Source organism: Chlorocebus sabaeus, chromosome 22 (assembly GCF_047675955.1).
Source record: "Chlorocebus sabaeus isolate Y175 chromosome 22, mChlSab1.0.hap1, whole genome shotgun sequence".
Lineage (NCBI taxonomy): Eukaryota > Metazoa > Chordata > Mammalia > Primates > Cercopithecidae > Chlorocebus > Chlorocebus sabaeus.
In genome coordinates, this window is record NC_132925.1 from 21629301 (window position 1) to 21654704 (window position 25404).

General features: G+C 39.5%; 1 protein-coding gene across 4 annotated transcripts in view; it reads left to right on the forward strand.

Moving 5' to 3' along the window:
• The window catches only part of CEP97 (centrosomal protein 97), a 66226-nt gene extending 42565 nt beyond the window's left edge, over positions 1 to 23661 (forward strand). For 2 of the 4 annotated variants that reach the window (XM_038003240.2, XM_073009687.1), the window contains 5 exons: positions 8262 to 8426; positions 9918 to 10051; positions 10484 to 11273; positions 15650 to 15725; positions 17971 to 23661. In XM_038003240.2, the coding sequence (XP_037859168.2) occupies positions 8262 to 8426; positions 9918 to 10051; positions 10484 to 11273; positions 15650 to 15725; positions 17971 to 18675 (1870 nt within the window). In that variant the 3' untranslated portion in view covers positions 18676 to 23661. The remainder of the gene's footprint in view (positions 1 to 8261; positions 8427 to 9917; positions 10052 to 10483; positions 11274 to 15649; positions 15726 to 17970) is intronic. The other 2 variants (XM_007985961.3, XM_073009688.1) reach the window with 1 other exon arrangement.
• The last annotated feature ends 1743 nt before the right edge of the window (positions 23662 to 25404 follow it).

The following is a 25404-nucleotide window of genomic DNA, read 5'->3' on the forward strand; positions in this document are numbered from 1 at the left end:
CCAGTATCCAGAATCTACAAAGAACTTAAACAAATTTATAGGAAAAAAACAACCCCATCAAAAAGTGGGAAAAGGATATGAACAGATATTTCTCAAAAGAAGACATTTATGCAGCCAACACTCGTATAAAAAAAGATCATCATCACTGGTTATTAGAGAAATGCAAATCAAAACCACAATGAGATACCATCTCACACCAATTAGAATGGTGATCATTAAAAAATCAGGAAACAGGCTGGGCGTGGTGGCTCACACCTGTAATCCCAGCTCTTTGGGAGTCCAAGGCAGGCAGATCACGAGGTCAGAAGTTCGAGACCAGCCTGACCAACATGGTGAAACCCCATCTCTACTAAAAGTACAAAAAAATTAGCCAGGCATGGTGGCACACACCTGTAATCCCAGCTACTCGGGGGGTTGAGGCAGGAGAGTCACTTGAGCCCGGGAGGTAGAGGTTGCAGTGAGCCAAGATTGTCCCATTGCACTCCAGCCTGAGTGACAGAGCAAGACTGTCTCCAAAAAAAAAAAAAAAAAAAAGGAAACAACAGATTCTGGAGAGGGTGTTAAGAAATAGAAACACTGTTGGTGGGTATGTGAATTAGTTCAGTTATTGTGGAAGACAGTGTGGCAATTCCTCAAGGATCTAGAACCAGAAATACCATTTGACCCAGCAATCCCATTACCGAGTATATACCCAAACGATTATAAATCATTCCACTATAAAGACACATGCACACGTATGTTTATTGCAGCACTTTTCACAATAGCAAAGACTTGGAACCAACCCAAATGCCCATCAATGATAGACTGGATAAAGAAAATGTGGCACATATACACCGTGGAATACTATGGAGCCATAAAAATGGATCAGTTCATGTCCTTTGCAGGAACATGGATGAACCTGGAAACCATCATTCTCAGCAAACTAACACAGGAACAGAAAACCAAACACTGCACATTCTCACTCATAAGTGGGAGTTGAACAATGAGAACACATAGACACAGGGAGGGGAACATCACACACCAGGGCCTGTTGGGTGTGGGGCTAGGGGAGTGATAGCATTAGGAGAAATACCTAATGTAGATGATGAGTTGATGGGTGCAGCAAACCACCATGGCATGTGTATACCTATGTAACAAACCTGCATATTCTGCACATGTATCCCAGAACTTTAAGTATTTAAAAAAAAAAAAAAGTGTAGGAAGAAGGACGAGATGGGAGGGTAACTCAATAGCAACTTTTTTTTCCAGACACATTTTTAAGAATTGTAAAAGTATGACATAATTAAGATATAGATTTAAAATAATATTTAAAAATATCCTTATAATCACTTCAGAGAATAGAAATAGAGCATGGCCGCACGTGGTGGCTTACACTTGTAGTTGCATTACTTGGGAGGCCAAGGTAGGTGGATTGCTTGAGCCCAGGAGTTTGAGACCAGTCTGGGCAATATGGTGAAACCCTGTTTCTACAAAAAAATAGAAAAAATTTGTTGGGCGTGGTGCTGTGTGCCTGTAGTCCCAGCTACTCAGAAGGCTGAGGTGGGAGGATTGCTTGAGCCAGGGAGGCGGATGTTGCAGTGAGATGAAATTGTACCTCTGCATTCCAGCCTAGGCAACAAAGTGGAAAAAAAAAAAATACAAGCAACATCCAGAGATCCCCTTTGTTCCCCTCTGGTCGTAACTCCTCTCCTACCTAGAAGTAACTATTATGGTAACTTTTTAATAATTCAGAAGAATTTTTTTTTTTCCTGGTTATTATGGCATCTTCAACCAGCTTCCAGTAGAATAATTTTTTTTTTTTTTTTTTTGAAGACAGAGTGTCCCTCTGTTTCCCAGGCTAGAGTACAGTGGCATGATCATAGCTCATTGCAACCTCCACCTCCTATGCTGAAGGGACTGTCCTGTCTCAGCCTTCCAAGTAGCTGGGACTATAGGCACACACCACTGTGCCCATTTTTAAATGTTTAGTTCAGATAAGGTTTTGCTATGTTGCCCGAGCTGGTCTTGAATTCCTGGACTTGAGCAGTCTTCCTACCTCAGCCTCCCAAAATGCTGGGATTATACATTTGAGCCACTGCACCCAGCTAGAATAACCAGAATTAAAAGACTGATGGCCAGGTGCAGTGGCTCATGCCTGTAATCCTAGCACTTTGGGAGGCCGAGATGGGCGGATCACTTGAGTTCCGGAGTTCGAGATCAGCCTGATCAACATGGAGAAACCCCGTCTCTATTAAAAATACAAAAAGATTTAGCTGGGTGTGGTGGCACATGCCTGTAATCCCAGGTACTTGGGAGGCTGAGGCAGGAGAATCACTTGAACCCGGGAGGCTGAGGCAGGAGAATCGCTTGAACCTGGGAGGCAGAGGTTGCAGTGAGCTGAGATCATGCCATTGCACTCTAGCCTGGGCAACAAGTGAAACTCCGTCTCAAAAAAAAAAAAAAAAAAAAGACTGATAATACTAAGGATTTGGTGCATTTGGAATGCTCATAAACCACTCTAGGGAGCTATAAAAAATGGTACAACTACTTTGAAAAACTAGAAGTATCTACTGAAGCTAAATGTACATACATACTCTGTTACCCAGCAATTTTACTTCACGTGTATACTGTATAGAAATAGTTATTTAGGTCTACCAAAAGACATGTACATGCATGTTCACAGCAGCCCTATTCATAATAGCACTCCAGACTATACAGGAATGGATAGAGTTCTCAAAAAAAGGAAAAAAAATAAAAAAAGGGCCAGGCACATTGGTTCATGCCTGTAATCCTAGCAATTTGGGAGGCCAAGGTGGGTGGATCACCTGAGGTCAGGAGTTAAAAACCAGGCTGACTAACATGGTGAAACCCCATCTCTACTAAAAATACAAAATTGGCTAGGTGTGGTAGTGCAAGCCTGTAATTCCAGCTACTTGGGAGGCTGAGGTAGGAGAATCACTTTAAGCCAGGAGGCGGAGGTTGCAGTGAGCTGAGATTGCACCATTGCACTCCAGCCTGGCAAGAAGAGCAAAACTCTGTCTCAAAAAAAAAAAAAAAAAAAAAAAAAAAAAAAGGGTAGAGTTACTCTCAAACTAGGAAGCTAGATGGTTGATGCTGTACTAGAGACAAAATGCTGTTGCAGTTGTAGTCTGTCAACAGTGCTCCCATGTTTTGAAACAACTCTGGAAGTACTGTGTTCAGGAAGGAGACATTATTCTAAGGGAGGGCTATTGCCTTAAAAATTGGTGTTTGGCCTGAGCATTGCTCAAAATATTTTCCTGGTCAACACTGAGAGTTGCTCTGAAGGATAGGAAGAAATTTTCAGGTTTTTTTTTTTTTTGAGACGGAGTCTCGCTCTGTCGCCCAGGCTGGAGTGCAGTGGCCGGATCTCAGCTCACTGCAAGCTCCGCTTCCCGGGTTTACGCCATTCTCCTGTCTCAGCCTCCCGAGTAGCTGGGACTACAGGCGCCCGACACCGCGCCCGGCTAGTTTTTTGTATTTTTTATTGGAGACGGGGTTTCACCATGTTAGCCAGGATGGTCTCGATCTCCTGACCTCATGATCCGCCTGTCTCGGCCTCCCAAAGTGCTGGGATTACAGGCCTGAGCCACCGCGCCCGGCCTGTTGTTTTTTTTTTTTTTTTTTTTTTTTTTTTTTTTTTTTTTTTGAGACGGAGTTTCGCTCTTGTTGCCCAGGCTGGAGTGCAATGGCATGATCTTGGCTCATTGCAACCTCCGCCTCCCAGGTTCAAGCGATTCTCCTGCCTCAGCCTCCCTAGTAACTGGGATTACAGGCATGTGCCACCACGCCTGGCTGATTTTGTATTTTTAGTAGGGACGTGGTTTCTCCACGTTGGTCAGGCTGGTCTGGAACTCCCAACCTCATGTGATCTGCCCGCCTCGACCTCCCAAAGTGCTGGGATTATGGGCATGAGCCACCATGCCCAGCCGGAGTTTTCAGTTTTTAAAGTCTGCCCATCTTGGATGTTATTTGCTAAGAACCCCCAGGTTAAAGTTCTCCATTTTGAAATGTATCCTAGATTCTTTGATAACATCCTGTAGCTAGATCTTGATTTGAGTGTATGTGTCACCCAAAAGAGTAATTTGAGCAGTAACCAAACCTTGTGGTGCTTTGGCTGAGCCGTTTCTCAGAGTTAAGCACACCTGTGGAGAGAGGAGCATCTTCGTGTGGCACCTCAGTGTTTGGAGTTCTTTCCGAATGTGTTTAGATCTGTTTTACTATTGACAGGACCTTGCATAAAGCTATAACTCTATTGCTTAGTTGGAGTTCTTATGGGAGCAAAACCTTGGAGAAAGTTAATATTCCTTTTTAAAATTATTTAAGTTGAAATTCCTAGTGCTAGATTTTTTCTTCTTAATTTTTAGAGATAGGGTCTCGCATTGTTGTCTAGGCTGGAGTGCAGCAACAAGATCACAGCTTGCTGCAGCCTCAACCTCCCAGGCTCAAACGATCCTTCTGCTTCAGCCTCCCAAGTAGCTGGGAATACAGATGCTGCCATCAAAAAAACATTAGCCTAATTTTTAAAACTTTTTTGTAGAGATGGGTTCTTGCTATGTTGCCCAGTCAGGTCTGGAACTCCTGGGCTCATGGGATCCTCCTGCCTCAACCTCCAAAAGTGCAGGGATTACAGATAAGCCACTACACCTAGCCAATATTCTTTTTTTTTTTTTTTTTTTTTTTTTTTTTTTTTTTTTTTGAGACGGAGTCTTGCTCTGTCGCCCGGGCTAGAGTGCAGTGGCCAGATCTCGGCTCACTGCAAGCTCCGCCTCCCGGGTTCACGCCATTCTCCTGCCTCAGCCTCCCGAGTAGCTGGGACTACAGGCGCCACCACCACGCCCGGCTAGTTTTTTGTATTTTTTAGTAGAGACGGGGTTTCACCATGTTAGCCAGGATGGTCTTGATCTCCTGACCTTGTGATCCGCCCGTCTCGGCCTCCCAAAGTGCTGGGATTACAGGCTTGAGCCACCGCGCCCGGCCCAATATTCTTTTTTAAAAGGGATATTTCAAATACATAGGAAGTTAGAATAACATAATGAACATCAGTGTACCCACCGTGCAACTTCAACAGTTGTCAATATTTTACCGGTCTTGTTTCATTCCATGTTTTTTGTTGGAGTATTTTAAAAGCAAATATCAGATATCCTTTTATTCAGTACTCCTTTTTTTTTTTGGAGACAGAGTTTCGCTCTTGTCGCCCAGGCTGGAGTGCAGTGGTGCTGTCTTGGCTCACTGCAACCTCTGCCTCCTTGCTTCAAGCAATTCTCCTGCCTCTGCCTCCCTAGTAGCTGGGATTACATTTTTTTTTTTTTTTTTTTAAAGACACAGAGCAGGTTGTTTTAAGTTCCCTTTCTTAATAGTTGTTACTTCTTGTTTTAAGTAAACAGTTCCTTCACTTTCAAGAGTGGAGTCATCATCCAATGACTTGAAATGAATATGTTAGAGGCCAGGCATGGTGGCTTATGCCTGTAATCTTAGTGCCTGGGAAGGTCAATGCAGGAGGATCACTTGAAGTCAGCAGTTCAAACCAGACTGGGCAACATAGTGAGGTCCCATCTCTAAAAAAATAAAATAAAAAATGAAAAAATTAGCTGGGTATGGTGGTGCATACCTGTAGTTTCAGCTACTTGGGAGGCTGAGGTGGGAGGATTGAGTGAGCCCAACAGTTTAAGGCTGCAGTGAACCATGATAGTGCCATTGTATTCCAGCCTGGGTGGCAGAGAGACCTTGTCTCAAAAAAAAAAAAAAAAAGATTAATATATTAGAGCTGAATGAGTCTTAATTTTGTTTTTTGTTTTTTAATTGAAAATGGTATTTTAATTGACAGGGAATTTTTTTTTAAATTTTGTTTTTTTCCTAGGATTTAATATAATTTGTGTAGGGATATCTTTATTGATGAATTCATGTGAAGCAAAGTGGAAAAACATCTTATAGCAGTTGACGATCTACAGTTTGTGGTTTTTTTCCCCACAAATACTTAAACTGGAATATTCAAGCTCGAGCCCTTTCCTCTAGTCTCTTAGTTTCGCTTTTCTGTCTTCCTACGGTACAGATCATCTATAACTTAGAAATATTGCTTGCTGGGAAATACTAAAGTTGGTGATTGTCTTCTACTCTGGACCTATTTTTGTACAACCTTTCAACAAGCCATTTGTTTGGCAGGAGAATGTATGAGGAATGCTTCTTTTTTTTTTTTTTTTTTTTTTTTTTTTGAGATGGAGTCTCGCTCTGTCACCCAGGCTGTAGTGCAGTGGCGTGATCTCGGCTCACTGCAAGCTCCGCCTCCCAGGTTCACGGCATTCTCCTGCCTCAGCCTCCTGAGTAACTGGGACTACAGGTGCCCGCAACCACACCCAGCTAATTTTTTTGTATTTTTAGTAGAGATGGGGTTTCACTGTGTTAGTCAGGATGGTCTCAATCTCTTGACCTTGTGATCCATCCACCTCAGCCTCCCGAAGTGCTGGGATTATAGGTGTGAGCCACCGTGCCTGACCCATGGAAGGAATACTTATAATTATTTTTATTAAATAAGCTGAACTTTTTTTTTTTTTTTTTTTAAAGAAAACAGAGTCTTGCTTTGTTGTCCAGGCTGGCTTCAAACTCCTGGGCTCAAGCAATCCTCCACAGGCCCTACAAAGTGCTGGGATTACAAGTGTAAGCCACCACACCCGGCCCTTACTTCATCTTATACCTTCACTCACTCTCCCTTCTATACTATTTTGAAGCCAATCTCAGATTAGATATCATTTCACCTGTTAGTATTTCAGTATATGTCTCTAAAAGAGAAGAACTCTTAAGGAAACAACCACAATGCTATTATCACATCAAAAAAAATTTAACAAAGTGCCCTAATATCAGATATTCAGTGCTTACATTTTCAATCCTTATAAATGCATTTTGTAGTTTAGAAACAGAATTCAAATAAGGCCTTGTGTCACAATTGGTTGATGTATTTCTTAAGTTTCTTTCTTCTCTGTTTAGCATCTTAAAGCAGCAATATATTATTATGGCATACTCTGTAGGTTGGCTGTGCTGACTGAGTGGTTCTTACTTGGGGCCTCCTGGGCTTGCACTCAGATCACAGATGGGGCTAGAGTCATCTGAAGGCTTAACTTGGCTAGATGTCCAAGATGACTCTTGAATCTCTCAATCTATCTGTCTCTCTTCTCTTTTATTTTCCTTGCTTTCTTTTCTCTCGCTCTCCCTTGCTTTTCTTTTTTTCTTTTGGTTGTAGTTGAAGAAGTCAGAGTATTTGTCCTATAGAGTTTCCCATTATCTGCTCATTTTGCCAGCTATATCCGTGTGTCCTTTGACATGTTCCTCTCTCCTGTATTTTCTGTAAATTGGATATGGATGTTTGCTCAGATTCAGGTTTGTTTTCCTTTTTTTTTTTTTTTTTTTTGAGGGGAGGACTATAAGGTTGGTGCAAAAGTAATTGGAGTTTTTACTTAGTGGGTTCTGTTGGGAGGCATACAGGGTCTAGTTTTCTCTTGTGTTATTAGTAGCTATTAATGATCAATGCCTAAATCTGCTAATTCATTAAAGGTTGCAAAATGGTGACATTCTATCATTCTTTTTTTTATTAGTTGGAATACTATGAAGTAACTATCTGGTTACGCATTGGCATAGTTTGTGTAGGAAAGATAGAATTAATAAAGAGTTGGTGGTTCACTAGTATCCTCTAACTGTGACCAATTCACTTTTGTTTGTTTTTTTGTCTTTTTGTTTTTTTTTAGAGATGAGGGTCTTGCTATGTTGCCCAGGCTAGAGTGCAGTGACTGTTGACAGGTATGATTATAGAGCACTATAGCCTCAGACACCTGACCTCAAGTGATCCTCCCACCCCAACCTCCTGAGTAGCTGAGATTACACATGCCACCATGCCCGGCTAGTTGTTTTTTTTCTTTTAACTGTCATTATGAACTAATGGATTTAAATGCAGTTCATCTATTTAGGCATTTCAGTGTGACAGAGTGAATGGAGAGAATACTCATTGCTTCCTTGAAAATGATTTAAAAATATTTGGGACCATTAGTCCAAGCTCAATGGAAGTGCCCCTAAGCAAGAAAAAGGGTTTAAAACATTGTTAGAATGAGGAATATGAGTCAGAATGGTAGATTAAAAAAAAAATCGAGTGAATTTTATTTATGAAAAACATCCAGTGGTGTTATAAAGGTAAGTTAAGAAGGAAGATCATTGTTGCCTAACAATGTGTATTGACTATTCTTGTGCCATCTCCTCTTCTTTATGTTCCTCAATTCCAGCTTGAAAGCTGAATGGCTCTATAGTCAAGGCAAAGGGAGAGCATATCGGCCTGGCCAGCACATCCAGCTTGTCCAATATCTGGCTACAGTCTGCCCCCTCACTTCTACACTAGGTCTTCAAACTGCAGAGGATGCCAAACTAGAGAAGATTCTGAGCAAACAGAGGTGAACACGTTTATTTCTAACAACTGATGAATTCACAAGTTAAAATACCTCTGAGTCTTTGCTATGGTGATAGTAAGCCTGAGGCAAGTGCTGTGGTCCACATTTCTGGACACTCAGTCCCCTTGTCACTGCAGCAATTTCTGTAGGGAAGCTGAATCGTGCACTGCAAACAGCCATACAATCTGGCATGGGGGAATACAGGGTTTTTATGTTTGTTTTTTGTTTTAAAGACAGAGTCTTGGTCTCTTGGTCTGTGAGTAAAGCAGCGCAAAGATAGGTCACTGCAGCTGCAACTACACGTACATGCAACCGTGCTTGGCTAATTTTTTGTAGAGATGAGGTCTCACTTTGTTCCTCAAGCTGATTTTAAACTCTTGGCTTCAAGCAGTTCTCCTGCTTCAGCTTCCTAAAGTGCTAGGATTACAAGTATGAGCTACTATACCAGGAAACGGGATGGGATTTTTAAAAAATACATTTGTTCTTTTTTTTGTTTGTTTTCTTAAGACATAGTGTCGTTCTGTTGCCCAGGCTGGAGTGCTGTGGTGTGATCTCGGCTCACTGCAAGCTCCACCTCCCGGTTCAAACGATTATTGTGTCTCAGCCTTCTTAATAGCTGGGATTACAGGCATGTGCCACCACACCTAGCTAATTTTTTATTTTTAGTAGAGGTGGTTTTTCGCCATGTTAGCCAGGCTGGTCTTGAACTCCTAATCTCAGGTGATCTGCCCGCCTTGGCCTCCCAAAGTGCTGGGATTACAGTCATGAGCTACTGTGTCTGCCCTTGGCCCGCCCCGCCCCCCCTCTTTTTTTTTTTTTTTTTTTTTTTTTTGAGGCAGGGGCTCACTTTGTCACCCAGGTTAGAGTGCAGTGGTGGTCTCGGCTCCCTGCATCCTCAGTCTCCTGGGCTCAATTGATCCTCCCTCTTCAGACCCCCAAGTAGCTGGGACTATAGGCATGCACTACCATGCCCTGGCTCATTTTTTATATTTTTTTGTAGAGACGGGGTTTCATCATGTTGCCCAGGCTGATCTTGAACTCCTGAGCTCCAGTGATTCACCTGCCTTGGCCTCCCAAAGTGCTGAGATTCCAGGTGCGCGCCACCATGCCCGACCTATTTGTTCCTTAATGTAGGTGTTTCTTGTGGGTTTTTGGATACTTAAGAGGTATATCTGCCTTCAAAATGAAAAAAAGAGAAAAAGTATTGCCAGAAGCATTTAATATTTACTTTCTTTATCAGAGATACTGCCTTTAAATATTTTTGTATGTGTATATGTGTGCATAGGAGGGTGTCTGTCTTTGCAATTACAAAATAAGTTTCTTAACCTTCTTTATGCAGTGCTTTCAAATGAGGATTTATAATTTGGCAGTAATTAAAAGTACCTACTTTGAGAACTTGTAAACTTCTGCCTTTTTGACATTGTTACCTAGGAAGCAGAAAATCTTTCTTTTTTTGGTTTGTGTTAAATCAGAACAGATGTTATTGATTTTTAGGTTTCACCAGAGGCAGTTGATGAACCAAAGCCAAAATGAAGAGTTGTCTCCTCTTGTTCCTGTTGAAACAAGGGCATCCCTTATTCCTGAGCATTCAAGCCCTGTTCAAGATTGCCAGATATCCCAGGAAAGTGGTAAGAAATTAATTTATCTCTGATCCCTTTTCTCCAAGTTGTTTAATTTTCCTGGCATCATAAAGCAGAAAAAGGTGCATATTTTCATAGTTTTTTGTTAGTTTGCTAACTTTAGTAATCATTTAGATCTTATACATATCTATGTATATACACACCTATATATGTATGTATATTATAGCTGCTATATTTCTAATTTTAAGAAACATTTCAAGGACTGCTACCTTTTGTATAGACCTGATGCTTTGATGAATATTCTAATTATCACAAGAATTCATTTTCTTAAAAATGTTTAAGATGTTTTAGGCATATTGGAAGAAATCACTGGGGATTTTTTCACATTTTACTCTATTTCAAGGAATAGATTTCATTAAAAGGACATAACTAAAATGTAAATATTTAGTGGTTTAAATGATACTCTGTTGATTCTTCTAGAACCCGTCATTCAAGTCAATTCTTGGGTTGGGATAAGCAGTAATGATGATCAGTTATTTGCGGTTAAGAATAATTTTCCAGCCTCTGTACATACTACAAGATATTCTCGAAATGATCTGCACCTGGAAGACATACAGACAGATGAGGACAAGTTAAACTGTAGTCTTCTCTCTTCAGAGTCTACTTTTATGCCAGTTGCATCAGGACTATCGCCACTATCGCCTACAGTTGAGCTGAGACTGCAGGGCATTAACGTGGGCCTAGAAGATGATGGTGCTGCAGATGAATCTGTGAAAGGGCTGGAAAGCCAGGCGTTGGATAAGGAAGAGGAAAAGCCTTTATGGGCTGCAAATGAGAATTCTGTTCAAATAATGAGAAGTGAAATCAATACAGAGGTAAATGAGAAAGCTGGACTATTACCTTGTTCTGAGCCAACAATAATCAGCGCTATCTTGAAGGATGATAACCACAGTCTTACATTTTTTCCTGAGTCAGCTGGACAGAAACAACCAGACATAAAGAAACCAGAAAATACACAACCAGAAAATAAAGAAACCGTATCTCAAGCAACTTCAGAGAAACTTCCCATGATTTTAACCCAGAGATCTGTTGTTTTGGGACAAGACAAAGTTGCCCTTCAGAAATCAAATGATGCAGCCACCAAGCTTCAGGCCTGTTGGCGGGGATTTTATGCCAGGAACTACAACCCTCAAGCCAAAGATGTGCGTTACGAAATCCGGCTACGCAGAATGCAAGAGCACATTGTCTGCTTAACTGATGAAATAAGGAGGTGGGTCAGAAGTCCTTTCGATGCACTGTTTTGTTGGTTTGAGGGTGTTAGATTCTTACAGTTGATTCAGAACACTGTGCGTCTGTGATTATAACACTTTTCACACCATGTAGCCACTGTTGATTTGGTTGTCTCCTACAGTGTACTGAAAGCATCTGGAGAGCAGAGACCATCTGTTCTGTCTGCTGCATCTCCATCCCCAGCAAAGGACTTGATACATAGATGCAGTGTAGTTATAAATGTTCAATGAACGTGAGCTTTATAGGGATCTGTAATTCTAAACATAGAAAGGTACAGAAAACATTGAAAAACTAAGTATAAAAATGAGAAGATGATGAAGTCTACATGGAATTCAGTACATGACATAATTAATAGCAGGGATTCAGAAGGGGCTAAAATTCTATAGGACTACAATAGGATTATTCCTTAATCCCATGGCTCATATGTTTTACTGACTGCTAACCCAAGAAAGTTAGGATTTCATTAATATTGCGACTAGTAATATTTATTGGTATTATCAGATAGAAGAGGAAGAGGCAGCAAAGGATACTGAGAAAGGGCAGCCAGAGTGGTAGGAAAACTAGGAGAGTTCCACCTTCAACAGGAGAAACTGTTTCAGGAGAGATAGGAGGTGCCATAGAGAGGACACAGGCATTAGACTTGGCAGTTGGAGACTATTGGTGACTGTGTTGGTGATTCTCCAGACTATCCTCAGGTTGGGTGATTTGCTAAAAGGACTCACAGAACTTGGGAAAATATTATTCTGTTCGTCATTATGGTTCGTTACAGCAAAAGGATACAGATTTGAATCAGTAAAGAAAAAAGGTGCCTAGGGCAGAGTCCAGGAGAGATGAGGTGCAAGCTTCCAGTTGTTCTCTCCCAGTGTTGTACACACAGGGCTTAATTCTCTCAGCAATGATGTATGATAACACATATGAAGTATTGCCAACTGGCAAAAGTTACCTCATGTTTGGTGTCCAGGGTTTTTATTGTGGGCCAGTCACATAGGTAATGAGTACCCATGTAACTGATCTTAACTATTTAGATCTCAGGCCACATAGAGGTCACACTGATACTCCATGGCTCAGGACCCCAGGTGAACACAACAGATATTGACTAGAAATCATTGATTGCCTAAACTACCTAATGTGGACCAAGACCCCAGGTGTATAAAGATATTCTGTTTCAGTCAGGATATTCCAAGGACTTGGAGATTATCCCCCAGGTGTATAAAGATATTCTGTTTCAGTCAGGATATTCCAAGGACTTGGAGATTATCTCCCAGGAGTCAGTCAAGGACCAGTCTTCTTATCTTTGCAATATACAGTGTTTGAACATCCGAGTCCTGCTGAGTTCTTTACTGCACAATGACCTTCCCAAGAGCAGCTTCAGTGGTGTAGGGGGATGAAGGCCATTTTGGAATGGGTTGAATAGTGAATAAGAGGTAAAGAGTTTGAAGGATGAGTGTAGCCAATTCTTGGAAAGAGTTGTTTTGAGGAAAACATGAAAAAAGAGAGTTAAGTGGTATCTGGAGGAGAAATCTAGATTAAAGGAACATTTTCTTTTGGAGATGAGAGATACAGAGTGTGTTCATGTGTTGATGGAATGAATAAATAAGAAGGGAAAAACTGATGGTGCAGAAAAAAAAAAAAGAGGAAGAGCAGGATTGCAGTCCTTTTTTTTTTTGAGACGTAGTCTGCTCTGTTGCCCAGGCTGGAATGCAGTGGTGCCATTTCGGCTCGCTGCAAGCTCTGCAAGCTCCGCCTCCCGGGTTCAGGCCATTCTCCTGCCTCAGCCTTCAGAGTAGCTGGGACTACAGGTGCCTGCCACCACGCCCAGCTAATTTTTTGTATTTTTAGTAGAGACGGGGTTTCACCGTGTTAGCCAGGATGGTTTTGATCTCCTGACCTTGTGATCCGCCCGCCTCAGCCTCCCAAAGTGCTGGGATTACAGGCATGAGCCACTACACCCGGCCAGGATTGCAGTTCTTGAGAAGGTAAGAGAGGAAGAAATGCAGTGTTGAAGTAGAGGAAGTGGCCTCAGATGGGAGCAGGAGCAAGTAAGGTGGTAGGTTTGATGGTGGGAGATGGGAAAAAGTCCTGTCTGATGCTGCTGCTTTTTCAATAATGTATAAGATATGGTCAGCGCCTGAAAATGAGGAGGGGGTGAAGGAGGTGTAAGGAAAGAAGTATGAGGTGTGAGGTAGTCATCTTAAGGATGACCTTATGAGGAAAATGGAGGAGGGTTGCTGGACAATGTGAGAAAATGCTTAAAAGTGTAAAATAATAGGTCAGGATGTATGATTTTCATTGGCAATTCTTAGCTGTTCTGTTCTGATTCAGGCGTGGTTAATTTGGTTCAGCCAGAAATGATTTTTTTCCTAGGTGATATTGTAGAGAGAGCAGGGGAAGGGCAAGAGAGCTGAAGATATTTGAGAGGGAGTAATAATGATAGATCTTAGATTTTATATTTTTTTGAGACAGGGTCTTGCCCTGTTGCTGAGGCTGGAGTGTAGAGGCGTGATCATAGCTCACTGTAACCTTGAACTCCTGGGTTCAAGTGATTCTCCCACTTCAGGCTCCCAAGTAGCTGGGACTATAAGTGTGCACCACCATGCCCAGCTAGTTAAAAATATATTTTTTTAAAGAAATGAAGTCTGTGTTGCCCAGGCTGGTCTTGAACTCCTGGCCTCAAGCAATCCTCCTGCCTCAGCCTCCTAAAGTTCTGGGATTACAGGTGTGAGTCACCTTGCTGGCTGGAATTTTATTTTTATTAAAAAATTTTTTTTTAGATGGCGTCTCACTCTTGTCACCTAGGCTGGAGTGCAATGGCGCGATCTCGGCTCATTGCAACCTCTGCCTCCTGGGTTCAAGTAATCCTCCTGCCTCAGCCTCCCGAGTAGCTGGGATTACAGGAACCCGCCACACGCCCAGCTAATTTTTTGTTTTTTCATTTTTAGTACAGACAGGGTTTCACTATGTTGGCCAGGCTGGTGTCAAATTCCTGACCTCAGGTGATCCACATGCCTTGGCCTCCCAAAGTGCTGGGATTACAGGCATGAGCCACTGTGCCCAACCTGGCTGGAATTTTAAATGAGGTAAAAGGGAACTGAAGGCAGGAGGGAAGGATCACTGGACTGGAGGTCTGGATTGTTGCAGTAGGGTACAATAGCAAGTGAACTGGGAGGATAGGAAGTAGTGGTTGGTATTGGGTGCTTAGAACCATTTCTGAAAGTGGTGTAGTCAAAATGATCTGGTCTAGGGTGAGACTATGAGAATGGGTGACTGACATGGGGTGGATTATTGTTAGAGCATCCATGTGAATGTTGAGTTCTCCAAAAATTATGACAGGTATGGGGCAAAGAGAAAGCCTGGTTCTGAGACTTCAGTGAACGGGAGCAGATGGTGGGAGGTCAGTACTTGACAAAGAATTTTGGGAGATTTAGCAGGATGGCAGGAGTTAAAGGAGAGAGATGAAGAACCATTTGAAAACAACAGTGAGAAGCAATCTTTCAACCCTGATGTATGAGAGGGAAAAATAGCTTCTACTTCAGAGGGCTATAGTGCTCTCAGAAGTGGGTCTGCTTTGGACAAGGAAAAGTTCAGAGAGAGATGGAGTATATAAGGGATTTTGCTGATTATAATTCAGGAGTTCTAGATGGCACAGGAGAAAGGCTTGGGGGGGCTAGAGAAAGTGGAGAATTGGGTCAGAGGTGTGGAACAAAATGGTGTTGACAGTTTGGGTGATAATGGATCACTAAAGGAGGAGCCTTAGGTTTGTGATAGGCCTGAGTATGGAGACAACAGCAGTGAGCCCAGAGCTAAGACTTTAATGAATGAAGAATAATGGATGGGAGGTCTCTTATTAGCAGGGAGTAGGTCAGAGACCTGGGCAAACAGAATAGTGAAGGTTGATGGGATTAGTCTTTAGGAGAGGGTGTTTCAAGCTGCGATCATGAATACTTAATGTGACCCTTAATTGTTTTGGAGGCTTTGGATAGCCACTCCTTTTTTGCACTCTCTGTTGCTTCGGTTTGGCTGAGAAACTGAAGCCAGACAAAGAGCCATTTAACATTTTATTACTGGAAATACTTTGTAGAACTAATACCTGTATTTCAGTCATATCTCATTTGGCTTCTACTTTGAGTCACAGTTCAAAATTAAGGTTTATGATGTCACTTACAAAACCGTTCCATTTTGATTCTGAGTTTAAAAAAATAAAAATAAAATAAGGTTTTAATTTAGATATTCTGAAAGTGGGAAAGACAACTATTAGATTATTAATCTCTTTGCAATGCGTGTGTTTATTAGTTGTAACGGGAAGTATAAGTCAAAGCACCCTTCCTTATGTCAATAATGTGTTTTGAATTATTGTAGATTACGAAAAGAAAGAGATGAAGAACGTATTAAAAAATTTGTACAAGAAGAAGCTTTCAGATTCCTTTGGAACCAGGTAAACTCCCTCCTTCTGACTTACCTCATATGTGATCAAATAAAAATTGTATATTCATTGAGATAATCATAGAGTACTCAGGTGTATTAAGCACTCTTGTTCAAGGTTAAGGGTATGGCTTGTGTTCTTTGCCACTAACTCTGAACTAGGACAGTGAATTTTGTTGCATTTTATTTAATATGAAGAAAAATATTCTGACAATTTTGACAAGAAAAACAAAATAGTATAAAGCAGGAGGAAAGTGGCTTAATTGAAGGCTGTTAGAGCTTTCCAATAGATACAACATCCCCAATTTGAAGTTTCATGTAGCTGTTGATCTGTCTTTTGGGAATATTTGAATGAATGATGATTAAGATGGTATATGGCTACAATATGCACGTCCTAAAAAGTATACATAACTGTATAGGAGAGTATTTGAATCCTATAATAGCATATTTTAGGGATAATTTGGGCAGTTGGTTTTACTAGCATTGTATCACATCAAATACTCTTGATGATAATTTCTTGAAAATATTTTAATGCAATTTTCATTTCTTCTCTTTTATAGAAATCGGGTCTTGCTATATTGCCCAGGCTGGTCTCAAACTTCTGGGCTTAAGCAATGTTCCTCCTCAGCCTCCTAAAGTGAACCACATCACCTGGCCAAATTTGTTATAATAGGATTTGACCTATAAAATGAAAACATAATTAGTGATTTGTAAGGTTTTGTAGTTACCAACAATAGAGGAATGGTTAAATTACAGAGTAATAATACTGTGGAATACCATGGAACAGTTAAAAAGAATAAGGTAATAGTATTGACCGACATGGAAAGATCTCCAAAATAATACTGTTTAGTAAAAAAAACAGCACTAGCGCATTACAGCCTTGAACTCCCCAAGTGATCCTTCTGCTATAGCCTCCCAAGCAGCTGAGACTACAGGCACAGACCAGTGTGCTCAGCTTCCCTGTGTATTTTAAAATACTACCTAGAGAAAAGTATGGAAGGATATGCATCAAGTTACTGTCAGTAATTACCTTGGAGGGGGATCAAAGGGAAACTAAAAACTGTACACATTGCTTTCTTGTTTGCAGTTTTTACAGTAAAATTTTGGAATTTTTGTTATACTTTAGAAATGTAGAGGTCATATTATCAAGAATTTGGTATATTTTTAGGTATTTTAGAAAGTTGCATATACTGTATTGTTAGATAATACTTAAAAACTCTAATCTCTACCTGGGTATCTAAAATGAGACTTATTTTACAGGGATCTACTTATATCAAGGGCTCTAACCTGTCTTATTGAATAGATCTCATTATATCTTGAATACATTATTGACCCCTTAGTCAGCTAGACGTGTACTGTTGTGTTTCTGGCTTTTTTTCTAATAGAAGCAAGGGAATTGCTTTGGCCCATCCCCACTCCTGGTGAAGGCCTTTTGTTACCAGGGACATGTACCATTTGTGCCAGTCTGGTTTTAGACTTGGGATACTATGGAAAAGATAAAGGGAGTCAGCAGTTTCTAGCTCCAATTCTACCATTTGCCAACTTCATGACTGCTGGAGAAAAGAGTGCAAAGGAAAATTGTAAAATAGACAGGTGGGGTGCAGTGGCTTGTGCCTGTAATCCCAGCACTTGGGAGGCCAAGGCAGGAGGATTGCTTGAGCCTAGGAGTTCAAGACTATCCTGGGCAACAAAGTGAGACCTCATCTCTACAAAAAAATTTTTTTAAATTAGCCAGATGAATGGACACAGTGGCTCACGCCTATAATCCCAGCACTTTGGGAGGCCAAGGTGGGCAGACCACCTGAGGTCAGGAGTTTGAGACCAGTCTGGCCAACATGGGGAAACCCTGTCTCTACTAAAAATAGAAAATTAGCCACGTGTGGTGGTGGGCGCCTGTAATCCCAGCTACTCGGGAAGCTGAGGCAGGAGAATTGCTTGAACCTGAGAGGCGGAGGTTGCAGTGAGCCGATATTGCGCCATTGCACTCCAGCCTGGGTAACAAGAGCGAAACTCCATCTCAAAAAAAAAAAAAAAGGAAAAAAATAGCCAGACATGGTGGTGGGCACCTGGAGTCCTAGCTGCTTAGGAGGCAGAGGTGGGGTGGGAGGATCACTTGAGCCCAGGAGGTTGATGCTGCAGTGAGCTGTGATTGTGCCACTGCACTCCAGCCTGGGTGACAGAGCGAGACTCTGTCTCAAAAACAAACAAAAAAGACACTTTTTATTTTATAATACAACTGTATTCTCTCTGGTTTATAGGTAAGGTCTCTACAGGTTTGGCAACAGACAGTGGACCAGCGTCTAAGTTCCTGGCATACTGATGTTCCTCCTATATCAAGTACTCTTGTGTCATCGAAACCTCCATTATTTACCCAAAGCCAGGAGTCCTCTTCTGATCAAAATGCTGATTGGTTCATTGCTTCTGATGTAGCTCCTCAAGATAAATCATTACCAGAATTTCCAGACTCTGGTTTTCATTCCTCTCTAACAGAACAAGTTCATTCTTTGCAGGATTCGTTGGATTTTGAGAAAAGTTCCACAGAAGGCAGTGAAAGCTCCATAATGGGGAATTCCATTGACACAGTGAGATATGGCAAAGAATCAGATTTAGGGGATGTTAGTGAGGAACATGGTGAATGGAATAAGGAAAGCTCAAATAATGAGCAGGACAATAGTCTGCTTGAACAGTATTTAACTTCAGTTCAACAGCTGGAAGATGCTGATGAGAGGACCAGTTTTGATAGAGAGACAAGAGATAGTAAACTTCACATTGCTTGTTTCCCAGTACAGTTAGATACCTTGTCTGACGGTGCTTCTGTAGATGAGAGTCATGGCATATCTCCTCCTTTGCAAGGTGAAATTAGCCAGACACAAGAGAATTCTAAATTAAATGCAGAAGTTCAAGGGCAGCAGCCAGAATGTGATTCTGCGTTTCAGCTATTGCATGTTGGTGTTACTGTGTAGCATGTTGTGGTCTTTTGGGAAGCAGATACCCACTTAACTTTTCTTAAAAATACTTTCAGTTGCCTTTTTTTTTTTTTTGGAGGGGAGTACTCCCTACCCCTAATTTTGTTACTATTTATATAGAGTTTGTATTCATGTCTCATATTTTTCAGATTCTAGATATTGAGCTGAGTTTTCATTTTGATTTTGTTAGCTTTTTACTTAGCTGTAAGGTACCAAACTATTTATATTGACAGCTGTATGCACTTTATTTCTTAACTGAATTACATCAACAATGTTCCTGTTTCTTTCATGTACTCATTTACTTTCAAAAATAAGCTAGCATATATTAAAGAAAATAGAAAAAAAATACCTTAAATATATAAATAAGAGAATTTTGGCTCTTCTGTGTCTGAGAAAATTAATTATATAGTAGGGAATGAAATTTGATAAAACAAATATAAATGAGAAATATGAGGATTGTGAACTATTGAAATTTGCCAGTCTCCCTGGTGTAAAATGTTTTTTTAAAGCCTTTTTCCCTCCTTTTGGAGTCAAGGAAAGCCTTTCTATAAGTAAATTAAGAAAAGGTAGGATTATAAGATTTCTCAATGGGAATGATTAAATTGTCTCGTGGAAAACTTCAGTTAATGTCATGCATCAGTTTTAACATATGAAGTAAAGTGTTCTATCCAGAATTAAAGTCAAGTTTACTTATGCAACACAAGAATATTTCACTTAGATATGAAGAAAGGAAACACTAGTCTCCATTCACTTGAAATACTGTCATGGCAAATATTTATCCTTTCATTAAGTGCTTTTTCACCCTATAGATGAGCATTTATGTGCCAATATGTTGTCAGAAATTAATGTATGTTCATCTCCTCTGTTCCTGCTTATATTATGTATTTCAACAGAAGGTCTACGGCCATTCACTTCAATATTGACCTCTGTCCCATAGAGAAGAACATTTAAAGTAATACTAATGGTCGAATATGAATGACTTTTTAGGAACTGCTTTTTGTCTAACCTGAAAAAGTGCCACATTTGGAAGACAATTTAATGATGGTGAAGAAATAGTAAACTTCCCTTTACTTGTTAAAAGGGATATATATGTCTGCAATAAGGGAGAAATAAGATTTGTGTTTGAATATTGTAGGTAGATGCATTTGTAATTAAGGATAATATCATTGAACAATATGTATTTAGTTTCCCTCAACATACAGATATACAGCTATTTAAAACTATGGCAATACTTAAGTGTTCTCTAAATTTAGGTGCTAAATATCTATTAATTATTCTGTTGTAGTCGTTAGGTGCCCTTCTTTGAAGTTATATAAAATAAAAGCATCTGATCCTTCAAGGATAAAGTTGAGGATCACATGGTACGTGGCATTTGTTGTTGTTTTTTAAAGAGATGGAGTCTGGCTCTGTTGGTGCAGTGCCATGATCATAGTTCACTATTGGCCCAAGTGATCCTCCCACTTCAGCCTCCTGAGTATCTGGGATTATAAGCAGGAGCCACTGCTCCCAGCTCATGGTATTTGTTGATAGTCATAACATTTTTCCTGTATGGTAAGATGTATTTTTCTCAGTTTATAAATACGTAGCACTCAGGTTGAGACGACTTGGATTTTATTCTTAGAAATCCAGAATCCCTTGAAAAGGAAATATTTTCTGTTTCTTATAAATAAAACAATAATCTTACTTTCAGAAGGATTTTCCTTAGTGAAACATGTGTAACATTGAATGCATGTTAAATAAAAATGGAATTTCTAACTTTTTTTCAACAGTGCTAATTATCTTTTCAGAATGATTTTGGATGTCTTTTAAAACATACCCTATTTTTCTATTTTACAGTTAAGTGCCTCACTTGCTGTCCATAGTTAGACAAAGAAAAACCAATCTGCACTGCACTAGTACCAAAATGCTACTTTATACATTAGTTTTTCATAAAAGCTGCTGGAATGTCATGATTCAGTATTACCTAAATAGGTTTCTACTAAAATCCTCTCCCTCCTGTCTTTTTTAAGTAATGGCGTAACATAACTAAATTCATTTGATCATCAGCACTTGTTAGCAGGATTTCATTTTTTACCTTTGCCTTGTTTCTCTAGCCCATAAAGAGTACTCAGCATACTTTCATTAACAATTTGGCAGAATATGATAATTATTAATATTCTGTTCTTCGCCTGTGTTTTATTTAACTTTTACTAGTGTTTAGAAGTGCAAGAATATTAAATAGCCCCTTCCTTAACTGTACATATTATCTTGAATGTAGATAAAATGAAAATAATGTAAATTAGAATGTAGGAAAACTGGCATAGACTTAATATATTTTAATGGGTTTACGTTATACTTTAAAAGTAATTTATATAATTAAGATATTTGGTTTTAACCCTATGGGCTATTCTTTGGTCTGACTGAAGAGGGACTGGGTCTAGTAAGGTTTGGAAAGTTGAGCTTTGAACATGGTCTTTGTGTTTTTTTCCTAACAAGGAGAGGTGTAGTTCAGCTGTGCTATTTTAGTATACATCAGTTCTCTTGATTTATGGAAGACTCAGTTTATCAATTAAGAATTCCTGCAGAAGCACAGAATCATACTGTGTAAGAGTTGGAAGGAAGCTTAAGAATTTCTGTACGAATCTCTTTGTTTCAAAGATGAAACTAAAGCACAGCATGTTAAATGACTTGTCTAAGTTATAGCTAGTTAGTAGCAAATGAACTGAAAACCTATATGCTACTGTAGTCCAAACTTTTATTATGTCCTCTTAATCTTTACATTTAGTGAGTCAGTACGGAAATCTCTGCATATTTCTCATTCTCTTTGAAAGAGGGAAAAAAACTTCTAAGAGAGCTACAACTCTATCACTCATGACAGAGTTGCTTGTAGAAAATAACTAATTCCTTCAGAACCCTGAGTGAATTTTCTTCAAGAAACGTGACTTGATTAAAATGATTTCAAAAGAGCAATAGTGGAAATTAAAGTTTTAGAAAAGAGACTGGGTGTGGTGGTTGACGACTGTAATCCCAGCGCTTTGGGAGGCCGAGGCCGAAGGATCACTTGAGACCAGGAGTTCAAGAGCAGCCTGGACAACATAGCAAGACCCACCTCTCTACAAAAAAAATTTTTTTCTGAAAAGAATAATTACATTTTAGAGTCCATTTATTTGATGATAGGCAGTATGACAGGTTGCTGAGGGATATAAAATTTTCTAGAGAAATGCTGAGTTTGATGACATTTTATCTTCCGTTTTGTAGAACAACAGATGTTAAAATTTCAACTCTCCTGGTGTGCAGAAAGCTCTAATCATGACAGTTGATAATATGCAATTTAGTTTGATTTTAAAAGTTTAATTATAAAAGACTTCACAATATGCATGTTTTAGGAAAATGTTCATTTATTTAGTCATATAATTGTATATATGTAAATAACTTTATTCTGGAATAATGTGGGTGCCATCTTGAGCATGTGTTTTTATTTGGATTATTTTTTTGTATACAAACACCATAATACTGTGTTTTCCTGTTATCTACTTAAGTCTAGTTCTACTTTTTACCAATAATTTCAGGAAAATACAAGCTTAAGATACTATACTATCTCCTTTGGTATTTTTTTTTTTTTGTGCAAAGTCTTAGATTTATAACATTGATAATAAAAATATAAAACGTTTTTTCTCAAGAATTAAGACAGTAGAAAGGAAAAATAGAATGCATAAGATCATTTCCCCATCATAAAGGAAAGAAGAGACTTCATTGTTTTTTTTTGTTGTTGTTGTTTGTTTATTTGTTTGTTTTTGAGGCAGTTTCACTCTTGTCACCCAGACTGGTCTCGTCTTACTGCAACCTCCACTTCCTGGGTACAAGCGATTCTCCTGCCTGAGCTTCCTGCGTAGCTGGGATTACAGGTGTGCAACCACAAGGCTCGGCTAATTTTTTGGTATTTTTAGTAGAGATGGGGTTTCACCATGTTGGCGAGGCTGGTCTTGAACTCCTGACGTCAAGTGATCCGCCTGCTTCCGCCTCCCAAAGTGCTGAGATGACAGCTGTGAGCCACTGTGCCCGGCCGAGACTTCATTGTTTAATGTATATTTTTATTTTTTCCGAACACCAGCTCGAACCAGAGTGTATTTTTATTTTGCCACATACCTTTAAAAGATATTTATTGCGTCGTAATGTTTTAAATGTTACATATATGATACCCTCATTCATGAAGTGAAGCAGAAAGGGTCTGTAAGGAACATTTTAAACGTTTTTAATAATATTGCTTTTACTGATCAAGCTTGTTGTGCCATATTAAAATTAAAAGTCAAATAAACAAAGCAGTCCTCACAACCTTGGAAAGAAATAGATAATTGTCTTCTTAAAATGAGGTGCTTTTTATCTGTGGATGAATGGAAATCACATTGAATTTTAATTCTTATTTATTTTAGTGGATAGCAGGAATCACTCTGTAGTAGTTTTGTTCATTTTCTTTCTTTCTTTTTTTTTGAGACAGAGTCTTGCTCTGTCGCCAGGCTGGAGTGCAGTGGCGTGATCTCGGCTCACTGCAATCTCCACTTCCTGGTTGAAGTGATTCTCCTGCCTCATCCTCCCGAGTAGCTAAGACTACAGGCACACGCCACCATGCCCAGCTAATTTTTATATTTTTAGTAGAGTTGGGGTTTCAGCATGTTGGCCAGGATGGTTTCAATCTCTTGACCTCGTGATCCACCCACCTTGGCCTCCCAAAGTGCTGGGATTACAGGCGTGAGCCACTGCACCTGGCCTTGTTCATCTTCTAATTAAATCTCTTTGAATGTTTTGTAATAATTTTAATGTTGACAATAAGAGTTTAAAAATAATTTGATTTTGGACTGTATTTAGGTTTCTCTTTAATTTTGTTGTAGAAATAGTAAATGATTTAAAGTGGTTATGATCTGTTTTATGAAGGCTTACTATTTTATATTGTACTTATTTAATTTGTATTTGAGTCTCTAATTTTAAATAAAAGGTTTATACATTTGAGTGCTTCATCTGTTTATTTTGATGATTAGTAGTAATGATTGTTATGCATTGTGCTTGTAATTAATGGATAAATTTCAGAATAAATTGCAAATAGAACCCTACTAAGCAATGTCCAGAGGATTCTCATTATATAAGTGAATTTACAATAAAACAGCTCTTGCCTTATGAAAATGGATACGAAGTGGAAGGAATGCTAATTTGGTTTTATTCAGTATAGATTTCATTACCTCTAGATACTCACTAGAATTCTCTAGACAGAGAAGAGCAGACATCCTTCAACGAGCATAGATGACATTTTCTGGGGCTAGTGAAGATAGTAAGTGTTGGGGGCTAAGTTGAGTAGAAGCCCTCTCGTTTGACACTATTGGAACCTGTAGTTGGTTGGTGAATAAAAAAATTACAGCAGGGAATCATAAAAGATTATATATATATGATATATATGTATCTATACACCATAAACTTTATTTTTATTGAAATATAATTGGCATATTTAAAGTGGACATTTAAAGACATAATTATTTTTAATTTTTATTTCCTTTTTCAAATTCTTAAGGCATATTTAAAATTGCATATTTAAAGTAGACAATTTGGCTGGGCTTGGTGGCTCATGCCTGTAATCCCAGCACTTTGGGAAGCTGAAGCGGGTGGATTACTTGAGATCCAGAGTTCGAGACCAGCCTTGCCAAAATGGCGAAACCCCATCTTCACTAAAAATACAAAAAAATCAGCCAGGCATTGGTGGTGGATGCCTGTAATCCCAGCTACTCGGGAGGCTGAGGTGGGAGAATCGCTTGAACCCAGGAGGCGGAGGTTGCAGTGAACCAAGATTGCACCACTGCACTCCAGCCTGGGTGACAGAATGAGACTCCATCTCAAAAAAAAAAAAAAAAAAAAAAAAAAGGAAAAAAAAATAAAGTGGACAGTTTGATAAATTTTGACACATTGTGCCCATAATACCATCACAACGATCAATATGGTAAACGTATCTATTATCTCCAAGAGATTCCTCATCCCCTTCATGACATGTCCTATTTTACCCGGTTTCTTTTACCCAGCATGATTATTTGAGATTCATCTGATTGCTTTCTGAGTAGTATTTCATTGTACGTATTTGCCAAAATTTGTTTATCCATTAATCTGCTGATGGACATTTGGGTTATTTGTACATTTTGGTTATTCGAACTGAAGCTGGTGTGAGCATTTGTGACTAAGTCGTTGTATGAACATGTGTTTTCATTTATCTTGGGTAAATACCTAAGAGTGGAATGATTGGATCTTACAGTAGGTATATGTCTTAACTTTTGAAGAAACTGCCAAACCAGTTTTTTTTTCCAAAGTGGTTGTAGCATTTTGCATTCCCACTAGCAGTATCGGATGGTTCCAGTTTTTCTATATCCTCACTAACATTTGGTATGGTCAGTCTTTTTAATTTTGTCCATTCTAGTGGATACATGTAGTATTTCAGTGTGGTTTAATTTACATTTCCCTAATGACTAATGATGTGCAGGATCTTTTAATTTATTTGCTGTGTATATATCTTTGGTTAAGTGTCCCTAAATTTGAAGTATTCAAAAAATTTACCCATTTTAAAAAAATGGGGGCCAGGCGCAGTGGATCACACCTGTAATCCCAGCACTTTGGGAGGCTGAGGCAGGCGGATCACTTGAGGTCAGGAGTTTGAGACTAGCTTGGCCAACATGGTGAAACCCCATCTCTACTAAAAATACAAAAATTAGCTGGGTG